General features: G+C 36.1%; 1 protein-coding gene and 1 long non-coding RNA gene across 5 annotated transcripts in view; one reads left to right on the plus strand and one right to left on the minus strand.

Annotated features, from left to right (window-relative positions):
- The window catches only part of ttyh2 (tweety family member 2), a 131,836-nt gene that overhangs the window by 28,305 nt on the left and 81,858 nt on the right, over nucleotides 1–21,673 (plus strand). For all 4 annotated transcript variants that reach the window (XM_087274900.1, XM_087274902.1, XM_087274901.1 and 1 more), the window contains 1 exon segment: nucleotides 16,865–17,040. In XM_087274900.1, the coding sequence (XP_087131026.1) occupies nucleotides 16,865–17,040 (176 nt within the window).
- LOC147841464 (uncharacterized) lies at nucleotides 6,269–12,994 on the minus strand. The gene is made up of 3 exons (XR_015503631.1): nucleotides 11,230–12,994; nucleotides 10,243–10,908; nucleotides 6,269–8,492 (listed from the first exon to the last, which is right to left on the minus strand). It is a non-coding gene; the product is annotated as an uncharacterized LOC147841464 (long non-coding RNA).

Consider the following 21,673-nt stretch of genomic DNA (forward strand, 5'->3'; position numbering starts at 1 on the left):
GCTAATTTCTTTCCCGACTGTCTACAGAACAAACCATCATTGTACAATAACTCGCCTAATTACCCTAACCTGCCTAGTTAATCTAATTAACCTAGTTAAGCCTTTAATTGTCACTTTAAGCTGAATACTAGTGTCTTGAAAAATATCTAAGAAAATAATATTTACTGTCAACATGTCAAAGATAAAATAAATCAGTTATTAGAAATGAGTCTTTAAAATTATTATGTGTTGAAAAAAGCTTCTCTTAAACAGAAATTGGGCGGGAAATAAACAAGGGGTCTAATTATTCAGGGGGGCTAATAATTCAGGGAAGCTAATAATTCTGACTTCAACTGTGTGTGTGTGTGTGTGTGTGTGTGTGTGTGTGTGTGTGTGTATATATATATATATATATATATATATATATATATATATATATATATATATATATATATATATATATACAGTATTTACAAAAAAATCATCAGTCCAAGGCACTTAAAATGTAGGTGAAAAAGTAAAAAAAAAAAAAATACTTTTTGAGTGCTTTAGAGTAATTTTCTTTAAATGTTTTTATCATCAGAACTACGCTTGTCATGATATCTATTTTTTGTTGTATGATGTATTGCACCAAAATATATTGTGATTTAAATGATATTTTTGTCATTTTAAGATTATTTTATGCCACTCATTAATGCCAGAATGGCAATGTAATGTTACAATGCACACTCTTCCAAAGTCAAATATTTAATTCTTAAGAATATTTCATTTAATTACAGTCATTTTAACTAATTGATAATTAGGCATTGGGATCAGAACATGACAACACATATCCTAAATAAATGATAAAAAATGTTAACAAAAAAGTGAAATATAAAGTGTAACAGAGGCTGCAGTATCTGCTACCAGGTCTATTTCAGGTGTCAGACACCCACATAACAATATACTTTAGTCATTTATAGTAAATACTATAATGTTTTTTTAACCATGCTGACTGACACCTCAACTAGAGAGATAGAGATGTTGCACAATCAGCTAAAATGTTGCTAGAATAGTTTTTTATGTACAAGTGATAAATATTGCATCACCAAAAATAATTGCAGTAATGTCCATATGTTGTGCCATAAGTCGATATATTGATTATTGTGACAGGCCTAATCACAACATAGTTTTCATCATGTTTTGATGATCTGAGAATGCAACAGTCCTGTTAGACCTCACAACAGAAAGTTACTGTTGATATACCCTCGCCCAGCACACATTCTTACTCACATGCTGCTTAATACCAAGAGTTCATTTTAGGGCCTGGACATCAACATGAACACATTAAGGGTTAAGTCCTGTATGTGAGAGGAATGCTGAATGTGCATATACAGTATATATGGCACTGTCATCACGTTGAATAAGCAACGTTTCAGCAATCGCTTCCTTAAGGCTTCAATTAAACCTCATTATATTGAACGAGAGATGCTGAGTTCTTCATTCCTGGAGAAAGACGGTCAGTGTTTGTGACGGAGGTGGTGGGTGGCTGTGAGCGAGGATGTGCACAAATTGCATTCACATGCTCTCCATCCTTTGTTCTCTTTCTTGGAGATTTTACACCACTTTCCCCCCTATAATCCCCAGTCTGAACCCCTTTCATCCCTCCCTTGTGTCTTCTCTTTCACACCATCTTCTCCACCTCCTCTACGTCTGCATTTCTCCACCTCTTTACTGTGCTCCCCATCGCTTCCCCTCTTTTTCTCCCCACCTCTTTTTTGTTAGTGTGTCTGTATACTTGGATAAGATGGATGGACTGCAGAAATTGGATGGCAAAAGTGGAGGAGACGGTTTTGTTGCTTTTCAGCTGCAGCAGAAACAAACAGTAATACGGAGGTCCTGTCAGCAATGCTTGCTTATTTACATTCATAGTCTTAACAAGGACAGAAAAAGCATGGCGCTTACTGAAGGGCCACATTGTCAGACCTCACTCATTCAGAGTCAACATGAAACGGCGATCACATTCCATTATGCATGTGTAATATTGTATGTTTTTTTCTGAGTGGCTTAGGATTATAAATTAGACAAAATATGAGGTGGACTTGATTTTGATCACTTACATGCAGGTTTATATGTTTATACACACACAAAAGTGTATAGGTATACAAATGTGTATACATAAATGTATGGCTGCATGCATGCTCTTACCCGCATATGATAATATAAGATTTTTTCATTATTAAAAAAAGTACATTTTATTTTATTTATTTACTACTTTGCTGATTTTCAATTCACCTGTAGCGCATGTTTTTGGACTTGTGGGGGAAACCAGAGCACCTGGAGGAAACCCATGTGAACAAGGGGAGAACATGCAAACTCGATCCAGCGACCTTCTTGCTGTGAGGCGAACGTGCTACACATTTAAGTTAATTGATTTTTTTTTTTGTGTATTTAATTTTATTACTTTTTAATATATTACAATTTTTATTTTAATTGTTATTAAATTATATTATTTAATAATTTTTTTAATGAATTTTTTTATTTTTTTATTTTTAATGTAACTTTTAATTGCATTTTTTAGTTAATCGTTTTTTTGTAATTTTTTAATATTTATTTTTTAAATTCATTTTTAATTTTGTAGTATTTTTTATTTGAATTTATTTTATTTCATTTGTTATTTAATTTTATTAGTTTATTTAGAATTAAATTTTATTATAAGTTTTTATTTTCATTCATTCATTCATTTTCTTTTCGGCTTAGTCCCTTAATTAATCAGGGGTCGCCACAGCAGAATAAACCACCAATTTATCAAGCATATGTTTTACACAGCGGATGCCCTTCCAGCTGCAACCCGACACTGGGCAACACCCATACTCTCTCATTCTCACACGCACACATACAGATTTTGTGTTTGTTATTTTTAAATTTAATTTAATAAATTATTTCATTTTATTTCATTTGAAATACAATTTTTAATTTTATTATTTAATTAAAGTTTACATTTTTATTAGATTTTTAACTTTATCTATTACTAGGTATGTAACGATTCAGCTGATTCACGATTGGAAATGATTTACGATACTAATCTCACAATTCATGATTTTTTAACAAAAATTATTTGAGACAAATTTAAGGTGATCAAGAGCCCTTTTATTCTTCTCAAATGAACAATACAAATTAAAGCAGGCCCTTTAATACAAACAAACTAAAATTGTGAGTGTGCTGGGATTTTACATTTTTAAAAAGAAATATCTGGGCAAATATCCACGTGGTTTGACCTAATAATAGCTTTTTGCGAACAGACTGCGTCTGTGACATTAGTTTTTTACTGTGCTGCATTATAGTTGCTGTTCTGTTAGTACAGGTCTTTTTGCACACAGTTTGTGTTTCCCTGGCGCACTTCACAGATGTCATTTTAGTCTGCCACTCCACCTCTTGCTTGCCACTTATGTGCAGGTAAAGCAAGTTTGGGCCTGTAAACACAAACATGCATTGCGATTCATTCAACTTTTCTACCGATTTGAAACGTCACATATTTGAAGCAATTTTCAGCCGGCTCACGATGAACCGTTGCATCCCTATATATTACTATATATTTTATTATTAATACTAAAAATTCCTTTAATTTTAATTTTCCATAAACTATATTAAACTTGCATGAAAGTAAATTCTTAGTCAAAAAGTGTGGAAACCGTATGGACATTTGTAAGCAGCATTACCTGCTAATTGAAAAACAGCTCTGTCTCTTCATGTCCTGTGTGTGTGTGTGTTTGTATTTGAATGACACGTGAGTATACGGTGGGTGGAAATAACTTGGTAAAAAAAAAGTGTGGGAGTGTGTAAATAATTCCGCTTTGCTTTTATTTCCATAGAGGATAATGCAGGTGTTCCATTATTCATGTCTGCCTGGTATTAATGCGCACCCTCTCTATGTGTGTGCGCACATTGTATTTGTTCGACTGTTATAATTACTCACTTTTGCTGTGCGACTGTGTATGTTTGTGACAGAGAGAACATCGGGAAGGCCAGATAAGGCAGCAAAGCGGCTGTTGTTTATGCGTTTTTTTCGAGTGCATTCCAAATATATTCTGAAGAGATTCATTATATTCATAATAATGACTCAGAATCTTTATTGCACGCTTTATCATCTCTGTCCCTCTCTCTCATGCGCAAATGCTGTAATATTTTTTCTTTATGCGTCTCATCATTTTTGTTCACACTCTCTTTATCATTTTATGGGTTTCCCTTCTGTTTCTTTATGTCTTGTGTGTATTATGCTATGGAGGAGAATGTGTCAAACTGTGTTTTTCTGTGCGGTGTTCGATATATTGGTTTGGCTGTTAGTGGTTGGACTTTTTTAAAAGATTAGTGTGGAAAAAAATGAAGGAGGACAAGCCAAAATGAGGAAGAATGTTTCTTGGAACTATACTTTTTTTTTTAGCTACTTTATTGTTTTGAGTATTACATAATGTGGAGCTGTTTTAGCACTTATGCCAGAATAAAAAAAAAAAATTGTTTTATCTTTTTGGTTTGAATCCATCAAGCTCCAATTAAAAGAAGAGGGGAAAAACAGCACTTTTATTTTTTTTTAAACATAAAATGGGCTGTGGCGACGCAGTGGCGCAGCAGGTAGTGCTGTCGCCTCACAGCAAGAAGGTTGCTGTTTCGAGCTTCAGTCAGCTGGCATTTCTGTGTGGAGTTTGCATGTTCTCCCCATGTTCATGTGAATTTCCTCCGGGTGCTCCGGTTTCCCCCACAGTCCAAAGACATGCGGTACAGGTGAATTGGGTAGGCTAAATTATCCGTAGTGTATGAGTGTGAATGAGTGTCTATGGATGTTTCCCAGAGATGGGTTGGAGCTGGAAGGGCATCCGCTACGTAAAACATATGCTGGATAAGTTGGCGGTTCATTTTGCTTTGGCGACTCCAGATTAATAAAGGGACTAGGCCGAAAAGAAAATTAATAAATGAATGAGTAAAATGGGCTTGTGTCAGACTTGGTATATTGCAGGGGTGTCCACACTCGGTCCTGGAGGACTGCTGTCCTACAGAGTTTAGCTCCAACCCTAATCAAACACACTTAAACCGCCTAATCAAGCTCTTACTGGATATACTAAAAATTTTCTGTCAGGTGTGTTGAAGCAAGTTAGAGCTAAACTGAACAGGACACCAGCCCTCCAGGACCGAGTTTGGACACCCCTGATCTAAGGGCGCACTCAAATTAGGTACAGATGCCTTGAACTGTACCAAAGTGCAATTGTCCCCCATCCTCTCTCAGCTCGGCCTGCACTCACATTGCATTTTTACCTACTGGACCTGAGCAAGCTTACATCATCGATGATGCGACTGTTCAGTTAAACAGGAAGAGAAGCACTCTCGCTCAGCACACTGGAGATTGCTTTAGTTGTATCGTTTTGTGTTATTTTAGTCTTTTGCGATGCAGTGACACGCAGTTAAATATTTCAACGAACAATTCAGCTACTTTTGACGCTCATAAATTGTCATAGAAGTCCTGGTACTGCAAGTATTAGGAGGTTTCCTGAAGATGTAGCTGTCGTGCAGTGAGGGGTTTGCATCTTTAATAAGAATGATTAAAAAATCCATATGAAACTTACCCCTAAAGGTGACGTCGCATCTTCAGTTTCAGGCTCAGGTGCGATTTGTGTACCGCGCCAAAGCCCAACTTAACCGTGTCTGAGCCCAATTCAGACTACTCGCTTCTCAAACAAAACGGTAAACGCGTCTGGGCACAGATCGGATAGCATAGTGTGAGTGCGCCCTTATAGTCAAAAATGCTGCATTTATTAAAAAAAAATTCTATAAAAACAGTTGCTCAATATTTTGAAAGGTGCTGTAATTACAATATTCTGAGTATTTTAAATATTATATTTATGGTAGTTTTACATTTTAAAAGCACAGAGAATACAATCACTGAACAGGAGTTACAACACAAACAGAAGAACTGAAGTACTGAAAAGAAAAATATATATAATGAAAGAATAAAAAAAAAAATTACATTGATTGGGATGATTTTTTGGTGGAGTGCATCTGCATAATATACAAAATTATTAATATATAATATATATCTATATAGGGATGCATGATATTTTTATGCAATATATATTGCGATAATAATATAATGGGGTGTCACTGTGGCTCAGTGGGTAGCACGATCACCTTACAGCAAGAAGGTCGCTGGTTCGAACCTGGGCTGGGTCAGTTGACATTTCTGTGTGGAGTTTGCATATTCTCCCCGTTTGGAGTGGGTTTCCTCCGGATGCTCCAGTTTCCACCACAAGTCCAAAGACATGCGCAACAATAATATAATGTAAAATAACACTATAGTTTGTTTTTATTGCGTAAATAAACAATTAATCTTGGTGGCAAAAAAGTGGCAGACTTCATATTTCTTGTTCGTCTAAATGGTTTACATTCACTTAAAATGTAAATTGCTTGATGTCTTGATGTAACTGCTGCAGATGGACACATTGCAATATTGACGCTAAAACAATATATTGTGTAGCCTAATAAAATAAAATAAAGATGCTGTTATCAAAGATGAAGTGACTTATGGTGCTCATTTCAAATCATAGCACACAATTTTTATTTTTTATTTATTTTATTTATTTTTTTATTTTTTGCAGAAATGTTGTCATTTAAATGAACATTCTACTTTTTAAAATATCCAGTATTGAAAATAGTGAATTCAGCTGATCTCCAGGTCTGACAGGAGCACTTTCAGCTTAGCTAAGCATAGTTCATTAACCCGAATTAGACCATTAGCATCTAGAAAAAGTTTTCATTTAAAATAATCAAGTTTCAAATGGTAAAATTACAGAAACTTTTTTTTGAGCATGATGCTAGGGGTCTAATCCAGTTCCATGCTGGACCATCTATGCTCAGCTAAGGTAAAAATGCTCCCGCCAGACCCAGAGGTCAGAAAATGGTAAAACTCTACTGTTTAACTGTAGGGGAGGTGTAAAATGAGCCCATTTTCAAAATAAAACAAGAGTGTTCCTTTAAAAAGACAACATTTAAAAAAGATGCCATGTTTTCTTTATATTAATCTTTAGCCAACCAATATCAATATTAATTTACATTGCTTTACATGCATATATGTCCAGCCACTGTAGATAGTGATAGATAGTATACCATGGCATGGGGTGTTTTGCATATACCACCCATCACTAATCTCTCTGGCTTTTCCCTGTCAGACAGAACAAGTTTCTCCTAGTTCACAAAGATCAGAGGATTTAGTCCTGGTAATTCCAGCTATGTAGTCGCACGCTGCTTCATTAAAACAGTCTATGATAATTCCTCTTTTCACTTCATACCAAGACTAAACTACAAGAGCAGCGAGGACTGAGAGAATGCCATGGTGATGTTTATTTATGTGTGTGAGGTTTTTATTTTTTCGGCTCTGGCCAAAAGCGGTAAACATAATGCCAGTCTCCTTTCTCTTGTTTCCACACCAACTGCTCCTCTTGCTGATTAGCACACACACACACAGACGCTCATATATATGCCTCCCTCAAGCACTCTTCAATTGGAAAACGCACACTTGTTCCCTAATATCTGCCCCCCTCCCATAAAACCCCCTTTAGCAGACTGTGTTCCTCCTTCCCCCATTTCCTCATCACCGTACCTTCATCAACCCTCGTTTGCCCTTCACAAACGCCTGATGGGGGAATTCAGCATCCTCAAAGGTGGAGGAGGGGTTTACACACGCGCATCTTTTTCAGACAATGTAAATGAAGTGAGACACTGTGGGTTTCATCATCCATTGTGGTTAAATACTGGATATTTAATTTGGGATATAAAATGTTGTAAAAGTTTGCGTTCTGTACAATTTTTTTTAATAGCAAAAAAGTATCACAATCTAACCAATACTGCATTTATTTAAGCAAAAATAATTGATTAGATTTTAGTTCTAATAATGCTTTCTTGCATTTATTATTTCATTCATAGCTATTTTATGTTTCAATACAGTTTAGGTCAGGGCTGCATGATACATATTGCTATATTGTGTATAATTTAAAGGGCTCCTATGATGAAAATCAACTATTGTAAGCTGTTTGTACAGAACTTTGTAGGTATAGTGTGTCCACAGTCATATTGAAGTGATATAAACACATTAAGTCTCTTTTTTTTTTAATTTCCTGAGGTTAAAATAGGATCCAAATCCCTGCAATTCCCACCACAACAAGATGTAGGAGTGCGGTTTTCTCTGCCCACGTGTAATGACATTGTGTGATTCGTTGCAGAAAGACTTGAATTAACTCCACAACAATACATCAAATAATCATTGGGAAATTGCTTGATATAGTAAGGGAGATGTGCTTCATTCTTGTCTGTCATTGTACTGTTTACGTACGTGAGACGCAGTAAGTGAAGGCTACATCCATCAGAGTAATCTCTATGGCTACAGTGTGCTCAGAGTTGACAATTGGCATGTTTAGACATGTAAAATAAATAGTCTGATGGTTATTTTGCGCTGAAACTTTACAGATACATTCTTAAGACATACTTAAAGACTAAAGCCCCTTTCACACATACAGACCTTTCCGGAAAATTGCCGGCAATTTTCCGGAAAGGTTGTATGTGTGAACAGGTCCTTTTTGAAAATACCGGTAAATTCGTTCTGGCTATTTTCCGGAAAGAGAAGTTGTAACATTACCGGTAATTTGCCGGAATGCTGCGCTGTGTGAACGCAGAAGGAAGATTCCCGTAATAAGCGCGTGCACGTCTAGAATGTGCTGATGTGAGACGTCTGCTTTAGCCAATCACAACAGTCAGACGCACTTACGTCCGCGCGGTTTGTGAGGATAAAAGCCTTTGAATATTTTTCCAGACACATTTAGCTGCTAGAAGTTAGTCAGATCACGTTTATATGTTCATCTTAATGCCAACTGTGTAAATAATCATCGATGAGATGCTTATGATAAGCCGTTGTTTGTTTACGTTCGTGTGCCTGTGAAACAGCCTGTGAGCGCCAGCACACGTACATATTATGAACATCTCGACATGCGAAAGTGATCCTGAGAAAGTTGTTCACAATATCATCCACAGAGTTTGTAATTTAGTCAAATGTTTACAAATACAAGCGCAGCCGTTTAAAGCTCATTTGTGGTGAATGATGTCAGAATTTACCGGTATTTTGGAATGGATGTGTGAATGCTCTTTTCCGGAAAATTTCCGTAACGTCCTCGCCTGTGTGAACAGCGCTTTTTTCAATATACCGGTAAAGTCTTTCCGGAAATTTTCCGGATATTTACCGGTATCACTGTGTGAAAGGGGCGTAAGGCTGTCACAATCCTCCAAATCCTCGATTCGATTACATTTTTGATTCTAAAGGCATGATTAGATTTTCGATTTTGAATAATTAATTAATTAATGACCAATTAATTATTTGTAGCCTACCGTTTAAACTACCTGGCCTGCATGGTCTTTGTTTTACCCATAAACAAATCATACAGTAAATGAATAAAGGCAAGACACACACATAATTACCACCTGTCAATCACTTTTTCTGCGGGACTCGTGAATAGGCAGTGATCTGTGTCGTTATAATGGCGTTGGTAAAAAAGACGCACAACCAACAGGAACCAGCCAACAGTATCTGAGGTGTGCGCTAAAATGACTAAGTACAAGTGAGTGAAAGATTGAAGCAGTCCTCTGACTGCCTGGACCTGCTGTCTCGAGCGCATGGCTGTGTGTGCGTCTGTGTCTGTGTGGTCACGTGATGTGCATTTTCAGAGGTAGAGAGGAAGGAGGGCTGCTCAGAAATGCTACACGCCACTGTGGATGTCAAAACGTTGTCGTTCTAAAATGCCATTTAAAAACAAAGACAGTGTAAACGGCCTGAGTGTGTACTTTTCGTGAGCGGATTTGCAACGGGGGCGGGCGGAGGATCGCGATGCCGGTGTTGTCTATCGGACGAACCGTACGTAATACGTACATAGCAGAGCTTGCAAAACTGTGTTTTTTTTTTTTGTCAACAACACGAACGTTGTCAATATAACTCACTGGAAATCCAAAATCCTTACACACCCGCGACTTCATTGAAAGAGGAGAGGGTTTAAGTTCTGTCAACGGGTCTCCTGCTTCTGCAGTTTAACAAGCACTTCAAGCCTATTTTTTTCCCGCTTGACAAGCCAAGCTGACGTGACATGGGGGAGTGGCAGGATTGACGATCCTATTTTTTGATTAGATAATCGAAATTGAGCATAAATTTCGATCGATTTCGATTTTTAATCGATTTTTAGTGACACCCCTATTAAAGACTTAAATAACTAAAATAGGTGCCCTTTATGCAGTTGAAATAAATAGCCCTATTTGTAAAGGATTCATAATTTCAGATTGATTGGGATGCATTGACGTAGGAGTACATCTGCATACAATATAATAAACCGATCACAAGCATTGATGGTCACAGTAAAGTAAAGATACAAATTAAATAAGTGCTGTATGGTTGTCTGGGAGTCTGTTAGTATTCAGGTAAACAAATGAAAAATAATTTTTAAAAAATCATCAAAATAACACATTATAAGTTTCTTCTTATACATAAATGCAATTTAATAATTTAGGCCTTAAAAGTATATGTAAAGGATCAACATTCTGGTGTCTAAAGATGTACTTGCACTGCCCGAACTTGGCACAGTTTGATTGGTGACCATGGTTCGGTTGGGAAACTAAAGATGCAACGTTACTTTCAATAAACTTATTCGTATGGATTTATCACTCATTCTTTCTTTTCAATGAACATGCACTGTCAAAGTTTAACAAACCCCTCGCTGCACTTCAGCCACCAACTTTAGCAAACCTCCTAATACCTGCTACACAATGACTTTTCTGAAAATTTCTGAAAATAACACGCAATAGGCAAAATCCGCGAAGTAGTCAGCTTTAAGTCAGCTTTATTTAAAATCCCTCACTACATACTTTATTCACCTTATTCTCCGTCGACGAGCGGGCGCTGCCATTTGAATCTTTTTGGCTTGAGACTTCTAGTCTCATTCACTTCCATTCATTTTTTGACGTTAAAAACTGCTCATTACGCTGCCTAATGTTGCAATTTGATATTCTCTTATTATATTATTCTACTTGGTCTGTATAGTCATGCAAACATTTGTTTGTAGAGCAAGTAGTTTGACCGCTTTCTGCCGTTTATTTATGATCCTAGTCATTTCTCCCATAGGCGAATGAATCGGAAGTTATAAGACAATCACAAAAACTGGCGCACATCCGCATTTTAGAATAAAGTCAATACACTTTTCATAGACAGGCATTAACATTTTCACACCTTTTTTACTTGTTTAAACACATGGTCAAACCTTTGTAGAAAAATAAGCCCAGTATTATAGAATAAAACCAAAGATCAACCATTTGATCTTTATTCATTTATTTTGTAATGGCACCCTAAAGCCACGTAACTTCTACCTTCCTTCAGCATGTCCAGAAGTTAAACTTTTTGTGCGATGTTTAGCATCTTCCTCTGCGTTTTGGGTGTTACCACAGGTGCCTTTGATGGTGCAGAACGTTTCATTGACATTGTGGGGAGAAAACCTTTAAGCACACATCACAGCATTTCAGTCACACTGAGAGCAATTGAAGATTTATGTAAATTTGAATGTACTTTGTACTGTACAAGAGACATTGATTGACAATGGTCTTCAGCCAGTCAGGACGCAGAACACAATGCGCTGTAGATAAAAGCATGTAAAATTGCATTAAAAAAAAATCTGCGAAACTGCAAGGCTGCGAAAAGTGAACCACGTTATAGCGAGGGACCACTGTATTACTTTTGGCTAAGTATCCTCTTTGATGGCTGATCTAATTATGACACTTTTTATTCACTGAAAAAAACAAAAAGGCAGATCCACATAATTCCTTTATGATGTCCCAAAGCAAAACGTTTGTTAACTTCATTGTTTTTACAAATTTGAGTGGATTCATGTTGTCCCAAGAAAATAACAACATAAGAATTGTGTTGTTTAAACTTATTTAAGCAAATTATGGTTAGGTTGATAGATGATGCCATCGTCCATTCCCGATAGACATCACGATGCTGAGTTGGTATGTTCTGATGCCAGGCCCCGTTTACACTATGTCTTAGTTTTAAAATGGCATTTTAGAATGAAAACCATCCTCGTACACACCTAACATTTCTCAAAAACCCTCATTCCACATCATACCGCTGAAAATGCACATCACATGACCACACACACACGCACACACACGCACTGTAATGCACTGCAGTGTACACGCGTGCCTGAGCTCCAGCAGTTGGCGGTGCTTAGTGCACAAAACCCCAGAGAGCAGTGCACGTCAGACAGTTTATCAAGGATGGATTGCGTTTCACTATAGTTGTTAAAAGCTCTTAAATTAATCTTGTCTCTGTCTATCGACTCTTCGGTCTTTTGAATCTATCACGTAACATGTCACAGCGTCATTACACTGCTTCAGTCTCTTGCACGCTCGTACTTAGTAATTTTAGCGAAAACCTCAGAGACTGTTGGTTGGTTGCTGTTGGTTGTGCACCTTTTTTAACTCTGTAGACGCCATTATAACGCCACAGATCTCTCTGTCTATTCATGCCAGAGTCCTGCAAAAAAAGTGATTGACAGGTGGTAATTTGTGTGTAACTTATCTTTATTCGTTTATGATTTGGTAATGGTTAAAACAAAGACGATGCCTGTCTGTAGTTGAAACGATAGGCTACAAATAATAATAATAATAATAATAATTCATTAATTTAATTCACCGCCGCCTACAATGATGATGCCATCATCCATTGGGATGTTTCACATTAGATATTGTACAATGCTAAATTGGTCAACATCGGCCAACCCTAATTTAAATAAGCAGTTTGAACAAGCAACAACATTTTTTTTGAGTATTTATTCTTTTGCAAAGTACTATTAAAAAAACAAACAAAAATCGTTCCACTTGAGTAAAAAAAAAGTTCCCAGACCTCTTGGATTTTCAATTGAAAACCTGAAATATAATGTTCACATGCATTACGTTATGTAATTTGATGAAGAATTAGACCTAGTTTATCTTGTCTGTTGTGATTTCCTAACCAGGTTCTCTCACTTAGAGAATGAATGCCGCCTCTGGAATCGTAGTTGACTCATTAGTCTTGCAGTTAATAGATGGGGCTGAAGCAGATGGCTTTGGCTTTCCCACCACCCACAGAATGAAAGAGAGTGTGTTGAACATAACCAACAGAGACAATGCAAGAAACTGGGATGGTGATGCAGCAAATATAGACTGAGGGCTGCTTGCTATAGCTGTCCTACTTTCCCCTTTAGAGCCAAGAGCATGATGGGATACGACATTATGTGTGTGTATATGAGTGTGGCTTTGGTGAATAATTGTGCTTCCTCGTCGGTTGTCATATTTATCTCCAGTCACTGTCTGGGTCAAGGTTTTCAGTCTAGTTAAGACTGAGAGATCGTGTCCTGTTTTTAAAAGTGTGTATGTGGTGCTAAACATTGTCGGAGTGGAACCTAGTGCCCCCATTAAGGGCTGTGAGACTAAAATAGCTCCAGATCTATCAAGTGAAACTCTGTTAAGTTATATGACAGAGTGTTGCAGCGGGAAATATCCACCGTGTTAGTGCGTTGCCTGGGCTCGGAAAGCATCTAATGAGGTCGTGACTTTGTATGGTCAGGAACTACAACTTCGTTCTACATTAAAGAGCCCATATTATACATGAAATAGGGTCATATCTTGGTTGTAAGGGTCTTCAACAACAGTCTAATATGCATGCAAGGTCAAAAAACACCTTCATGGTCTTATAATCTGCATTTATTTTTACCCAGTGATTCATTTGTTCCCAAACCCCTCCTTAGCGCGAGGCTAATCTGCGCTGATTGGACCAATGACAGTCTGTTGCGATTGGTCGACTGCCTTCAGTGAGAGAGTGAAATGCCCAACAGCTAATCAGCAATATAAAAGTAATCACAGTTCATACACGCTTAATAGTGTAGGCGTGGATTTTAGCTGCCAGTGGGTCAATGTAAATACAGACGACTAACTATTTTATTGAGCAAAAACTCCAAAAACATTTGATGAGATCTTCTAGCTTCTCACTCTGCTCTTTTCACAGACAAACACACACACACACACACACACATATTGCCCTCGTCTTGCGCGCGCGCACACACACACACACACACACACACAAACACACACACACACACACACACACACACACACACACTTAAACCTCCTCCGGATGACAGCGCGCGCACGCGCACACAAAAACACACACACACACACCTCCGGACGACAGCGCACGCGCACACACACACACACTTCGTACGCACAAACACACACACACACACACACACACACTACCATCCCCCACGGAGCTCCGTAAACAAAGCAGCACGCGTCGCGTTTTTAACATGGCTTTGCATGCGATATGAGAAAGCGAGTGAACCTCATACAGTACACGCGGTTACAAGTAACAAATCACAACTAAATACATTTGCAAGCTAGAGTAAACGAGGCAACAACTTTAATCGCACGTACTTACACTTGAGAAATGGAGGAAGAAACCCATCCTGACGTCCATCAGTAAGTTACTCTTTACTGATCCTTCCTTTAACAAACGCTGATGAAGTATTCTTTGTAGCATGTAGTTTGCAGAAGTTTCCAGTAGTTTCCAACTGCTTGGTTATAATGCTGAGGTTTCATCTTTGGGTAGAGACTCGATAATATCCATCTGCAGTGTGACTTCAATCGACCGGCATGTTTGTGTGTGTGTGTTTGTGGGTGTGTGTGTGTGTCTGGGTTTCTGCGTCAGAGGGCGGGGCCTCAGGTTTCAAATCTCCCGGGTTTGCGCGTGCACGTGAATAACTTGGTTTCGTTCGTACGTCATGGCGAAACACCTGATGACTCGGTATCAAGGCGACTCGTTTGAAGCACTATGAGTCGACTCTTTTATAGATGAATCAACAGTTTTAAACACTGTACTCTAACAGATTTAAGCCTTAGCTGGATACTTCACTTCACTTAGAGCTGTGTTACACACTACATGGAAGGGTATTTTCAAAAACCCATAATATGGGCTCCTTAACACAAACTTATCACAGGCACTACAGATGGACACTTTAAACTGAACCTAGGATTTTCTTCTTTGCATTGTGAGTTAATATTCTATTTATTATTAATTTTTACTAATTGGGTGGAGGGACTAATTGTATCCATTAGTTTTCATAACCCATTTTATTTGCAGTAAACTCTACATAAAATAATAATATATATATATATATATATATATATATATATATATATATATATATATATATATATATATATATATATATATATATATATATATATATATATATATATATATATATATATATATATATATATATATATATATATATATATATATATATATATATATATATATATATATATATATATATATATATATATATATATATATATATATATATATATATATATATATATATATATATATATATATATATATATATATATATATATATATATATATATATATATATATATATATATATATATATATAATTATTATTATTTTAATTTAGAGTTTACTGCAAAAATATATATATATATATATATATATATATATATATATATATATATATATATATATATATATATATATATATATAGGGGTCATCCCAGCAGAATGAACTGCTTATTGTATTTGTTTGTACTTTTTTTTAAATAACCCTTTTTATTCGCAGTATTTGATGCATTTCAAGTGAGATGTAAAAGTCAGTAAGATGTTATTGGATAATGATACATAAAAAAATTATAAGAATTATGAACTTAAAAATAATTACATTTTTCAATCAATAAGAAAAAAAAATCTAAAATAAATAAAGAAATATACACAGTTAAAGGGAGAATTATTAGCCCCCCATGCTGTTTATTTCCCCCCCCCCCCCAACCTTTTTAACACAATTCTAAACATAATAGTTTTAATAACTTATTTCTAATAACGGTTTTATTTTTGTCATTATGACAGGAAACAATATTTGACTACATATTTTTCAAGACAATTTTCTATAGCGTAAAGTGACATTTAAAGGCTTAACTAGCTTAATTAGGTTAACTGGGCAGGTTAGGGTAATTAGGCAAATCATTGTATAATGATGGTTTGTTCTGTAGACCTTTGAAAAAAATATCTAGCTTAAAGGGGCTAATAATTTTGGCCTTAAAATTATTAAAAAGAAATTTAAATATGATTTTATTCTTGCTAAAATAAAACAAATAAGATCTTCTCCAGAAGAAACAAATATTATCAGACATATTGTGAAAATTTCCTTGCACTATTAAAAAAAAAAAAAAATCAAAGGGGCTAATAATTCTGACTTCGTGTGTGTGTGTGTGTGTGTGTGTGTGTGTGTGTGTGTGTGTGTGTGTGTGTGTGTGTGTGTGTGTGTGTGTGTGTGTGTGTGTGTGTGTGTGTGTGTATGTATGTATGTATGTATGTATGTATGTTTGTATGTATGTTTGTATATATATAATGTATATGTATAATTTGGTTCACTCTCCTTTAGCTTTATTTATTATTATTTTTTGTAAATATAGTTTTAATAACATTTTAATTACATTTATTATAATATATTTTATAAGCAAATTCAATATGCAGCATATGTAAAAATCCTGTTGGTCATTTGTTAAAAGTAAATCAAACATTACAATGCCTGTCTCTGAACATATTCTAGAATTCTGCTTCTCATAACTAGGCTGAGTTGAATGCTAAGGGAAATGTTTCATTATGAATGCCAAACATACTACATCAAACCATTTCATTTTAAGAGCGCAGGATTTTTCCCTCTCATGTCTCTTTCAATAAAGAAACTCATATCTCATGTTTTTTCCCCCCATGCAGTCGCTCATCTTCCTGGGCTGTGTAGCAGCGGCTGGGCTCGGTGTGAACCTGCTGTGTTTGGCCATATACCTGAGCTGCCTGTGCTGCTGTCGGAAAGATGAGGAGGAAGAGGAAAGTAAGAAATCCAACTCTTGCTGTGTGACTTGGGCTGCTGTTGCTGCCGGGCTCATCTGCTGGTACGTACCACCCACTGTTCACATGCTGAGAGACTAAACCTGCTCAAGATGCAGACTGCATAGTTAAGCAGTCAAGCGCATGAGTGTGTGTGTAAGTGAAAATTGTAAGAATGATGTGGTTACATTTCTATTGTGGGTGTCATTGGTGTCTAGAATTTAACACTTTAGGATTTGATGTTTGGAAATTGTATTCTTTTGTTTCAATGGAATGGGATGATGCTTTTGTCACATTAGCTATATTAAAGGGCACCTAGGATAAAAAATCATCTTTAGTTAGCTGTTTGGACAGAACTGTGTGGAAGTATAGTGTGTCCACAGTTATATTGGGGTTATAGAAACACAATAAGTATCTTTTTTTTTTTAATTTCCTGACGTTAAAATAGAATCTAAATTCTTCCCATTTTGAGATCCACTGCAACGTGACGTAGGAGTGCGGTTTCCGACTTTATTGACAGCAACGTATTAACATCTCTGTAGTAACGTGTATAATTATATTAACAAGACAGGACGTGCACAAAGCAACAGGGATTAAAAGATCTGTTCGGCTCTCTGATTATCAATGAGCCACAGTGTCGCATTGAGTTTCACTGTAGGAAAAACAAATACTATGGAAGTCAATGATGACATTCACAACATTTTTCAGCATTTTTGATGTTGTGTTAAATGGAATATAAAGAAACTTTGACAGATTTGTGACAAGTGAATGGTGAGTAAATGAGGACAGAATTTTCAGTTTTGGGTGAACTATCCCTTCAAGTGGTCCAAAACAAAGGCAAACGTGGCTCCTTCACAAACAAAAATGGCAGACATAACGTAAATTGGAAAAAAGAAATCTGAAAATGCTTTGGTGGTACAAACTATAGTTCAGTCAAAAACCCCCAAAACAAAACAAATGACAATGAAAGGGTAAATACACAAATTTATATTTGGGGTGGGGGGAGGGGGGGGGTGTCGCGGGGGCACTTTTGATCGTTTTGGAAGGGCACTTCCTATCCAAGACTAAAAGCAGCATGTGCACTGCACAGGTTGAGCCTTATGTGTGCACGAGCCTGAATAAATGGTCCAATTATTTTGTCAAAGACAGATTGCAAACGTAATAATTCAACTTCAGATTTATGAATAGTTGTATTCTGATGTCATCACTTTACTGTGCATTAATGACCAGGAAAAATTTAAATCTTTTCAAGTCCACCATTCAAAGTCTATTCAAAACTGAGAATTTTAACCAGCAGTAGATGTACATATCTTTTTATTACTGTTGTTTTATCATATGTTTGTGAAATATTAATAATAATTATAGTAGCTCACTCATAATTAGCTTTATTTTACATCTACAGAATCGTGAGAAAATCATGATTTTTGTTTTCTCATTTTAGCCAGAATCTTGCAGCTCTTCACTGAACTAAACTGAACTGAACTTCAACTCTGAAAACAGGACTGACACAGTTTAAATTTACTAGAACTTCTATGTTGAGCTGCCTTGACACGATCTACTGTGTAAAAGCGCTATAGAAATAAAGATGAATTGAATTGAGTTCCAACTCTTCTGATAAAAACTGATACAAAACCAATGGTATCATTAACCGTTTATCATTAACATTAATTTTTAATGTTTAAAGTTGCTTTTGAAGCCTTGTAAGCTGAGACTAATGATTATGATGAAGGTATTTACATTCCTGATGCACACAGATATATTTTAACCAATCATAATGCACTTCGTCAGCTGACCAATCAAAACACTTTGTTTTTTCCAGAAGGAGGGGCTTTATAGACAAAACAGAACTCAATGAGAGCATTTCAGACAAACTGGTTCTTCAGTTATTGTGAACAATAACAAGCGTTTTTGAAGGTCAACCTATTTTAGTATGCCCAGTAATCAAAATAATGGGATGGAATAATGGAATCGAATCATATGACCTCTTTGAGATTTCATTAAGAAAATCTTTGTTGTCATCTGTGTTACAGTTTTTTATGGTATATTGAGCGATGGAAAAACTCCCAAAATTCCCTTTGGCAAATTAGCTCAACTTGGGAATGTCATATTTTTCTCATTATGTCCCCACCTTATTTTGCTTCTTCATGTCCCTGCTGTGCATTGCTATCTGCTTTTTTCTGCTTTTAATGGTCTCACTATGAGTTGCTTTAGCCACTGATGAAGTCTTGTCTTATTAAGGCCTAGTGTCTGGATGAACTAATCAGAAAGTGAGAGAATAAACTGATAAATGCTCACTTGTAAGGAAGCAGACATCTGAGAGCAGCTGATGAGACAGATTAAAATCATGTGTAATGTGAAAATAGACCTTATTTCTGTGTTAAATGGGTTATAGCGTGAGGAATCAAATTGTCCCTGGTCATTTGAGCAAGGAGTTTATTCTGCTGTGAAAAAAATTGATGACTCTACTTGTACTATGTTTTTTTTTCCTATAAAAAAAGAATAGCTCTATTAGCGCAAACTGAATTAAAAAAAAAACTTTGATATATTTATTTCAAACATTTATATTTTTAATTTACAATCACTGTCTTAATAAAAAACATTATAGAAGAACTACTTTCAACTTTATACTCCTTGATTTCTAAGTAAGCTTTTAGTAAAATATTTTCTGCAGGATCATGGGACTGTTATGATCACCAGTGATTTAATCCTTGTCGATCACTGGAGAACTACACATCTGTCCCTGAACTGCACTACAAATACCATCATGCACCTTACACACCAGTTTCTGATTCCCCCTGATCTGACACACAGCATGGACTGATTACCTGGACTTTATATTCACCTTTCTCACACATACTTTGCTGAGTCTTGTTTACCTGTAACTTTACGATCTTGCTCAGGGCTGCATTTATTTAATTAAAAATAAAGGACAAATTGTAAAATTGTGAAATGTTATTGCACTATAAAAGAAATGTTTAAAAGTAGTTTATAATTAAATTTAATAATTTATTCCAGTGATTTAAAGAAAAATTATTATTGTTAATTTTAATATTATTAATGGTAATAGTAACAAAAGCAATAATGACTGGAGTAATAATTTCATTTAAAACTACATACAATAGGTAATAAATAAATATTAATTAAGTATTAACCAAATTAACTTTTTTTACATTTAATAAATGCTGCCTTGATGAACAGAATACTTTTATTTAAATTATTAAATAAATTAATAATAACAAATCTGACCCCAAACTTCCCAGAAAAAGAAAAAAATATACAGGAAATACTGTGAAAAGGTCCTTGCTCTGTCTTGCTCTGAATAACTGGAGAAATATTTAAAGAAATAGTTAATTTCACTATAATTTTGATTTGAATTGTATGCTCTAAATTATGGGCCATCCCAACCACTAGATTTTCAGTGGTTTTTAACCCAACACTTACCTACATTTTAACTTGAACAACCCAGCAGTTTTAGCAACCCAGGCTCATTGTGAAAATGTAACCCCTTATACATTTCTGGAGATGGCGAATTATGTAGCCAGAGCTACGTATGGCTGCATTTCATCTTTAAAACAAATGCTACGGGTAATAGAATGCCAGCGATGACTTCTGTTTCTTTTCGCGCTACCACTGACCATTTACCTCTGTGTGGACGACTTTTCCACTGTTACCTGTTTGCCCAGTAGCTCGCCGCGTATGTTGGCAGACTTCAGATGCAGAGAGGAGTTGACCGTAAGAACAGGGTTTGAGTCTGGCAAAGAACGGTTCCAGAAAGCAGGTAAAAGAAACGGCAAATATAAATACCAAAGTGAGAAGGTAGTAAGATCTGAAAACGTGGTCAAAATCAGGCGGCCACGATAGCTGCTTTGAAACGATATTGTGAAAAGCACTATACAACTCAACTTGAATTGAATTGAATTAAACTGAAAAGTAATAAGAAAAGCAGAAGCCCAAAATAACTATATTTGCTGTATTAAGATATAATAGAACATCTAGTGAAGAGCTTCTGTCTCTCTCACTAGTTCTCTGAGGTTTCGTATACTCAGCTGTCAGGTTTATTCTCTTGCTCTATAAAGATGACGGTTCACTGGGTCACTTCGGGTAACATTGCTCCGTTCAGATCCAGCGATCAGTCCACATTCCTCTCTAAACAGCACACACCGCTGACCGGCCATTCAAACACTCCAGTTTTGTTTCAGGCCTCATTGTCCCGTCAGGTCTGCGCTGGAGGAGGGGTTGTGGGAACACTCACAGTCTGACTAGTATTAAAGACTTTAACAAGGGGTTGAATAGTTTCGGACATACCGAGACAGCCCTGTGACCCCTGCTCAGACTCAGTGCAGTTTTCTGTCTCCGTCAGCCATTAACAAGCAGCATTAACTTCCAAAACACTGCAGTTGAAGTGACCATGGCCGTCAACCTCCAAAATAGACCCAAAAACTGCATAAAAGAACTAAGAAAATAGTTCCTTTGACTTTTGTTTATTCAAAGACTTTTGAAGCTATATAATTGTATTGTTCAGTCATTAAAAAGTGAAAAGTAGGCTGACAATCTTCTCTGCGACTCTTAAATTGCATTCTCCATTCTGTGTTTTTGAAAAAGAGAAATGTGGAACATAAAATTGTAGTTGTGACAAACTGGAAGACTATGCAGGGATATTGTCTTCACGCTTATTTTTAAAATTGCTTCATGCAAAGT

Source organism: Danio rerio, chromosome 12 (assembly GCF_052040795.2).
Source record: "Danio rerio strain M-AB ecotype USA chromosome 12, GRCz13ab, whole genome shotgun sequence".
NCBI lineage: Eukaryota > Metazoa > Chordata > Actinopteri > Cypriniformes > Danionidae > Danio > Danio rerio.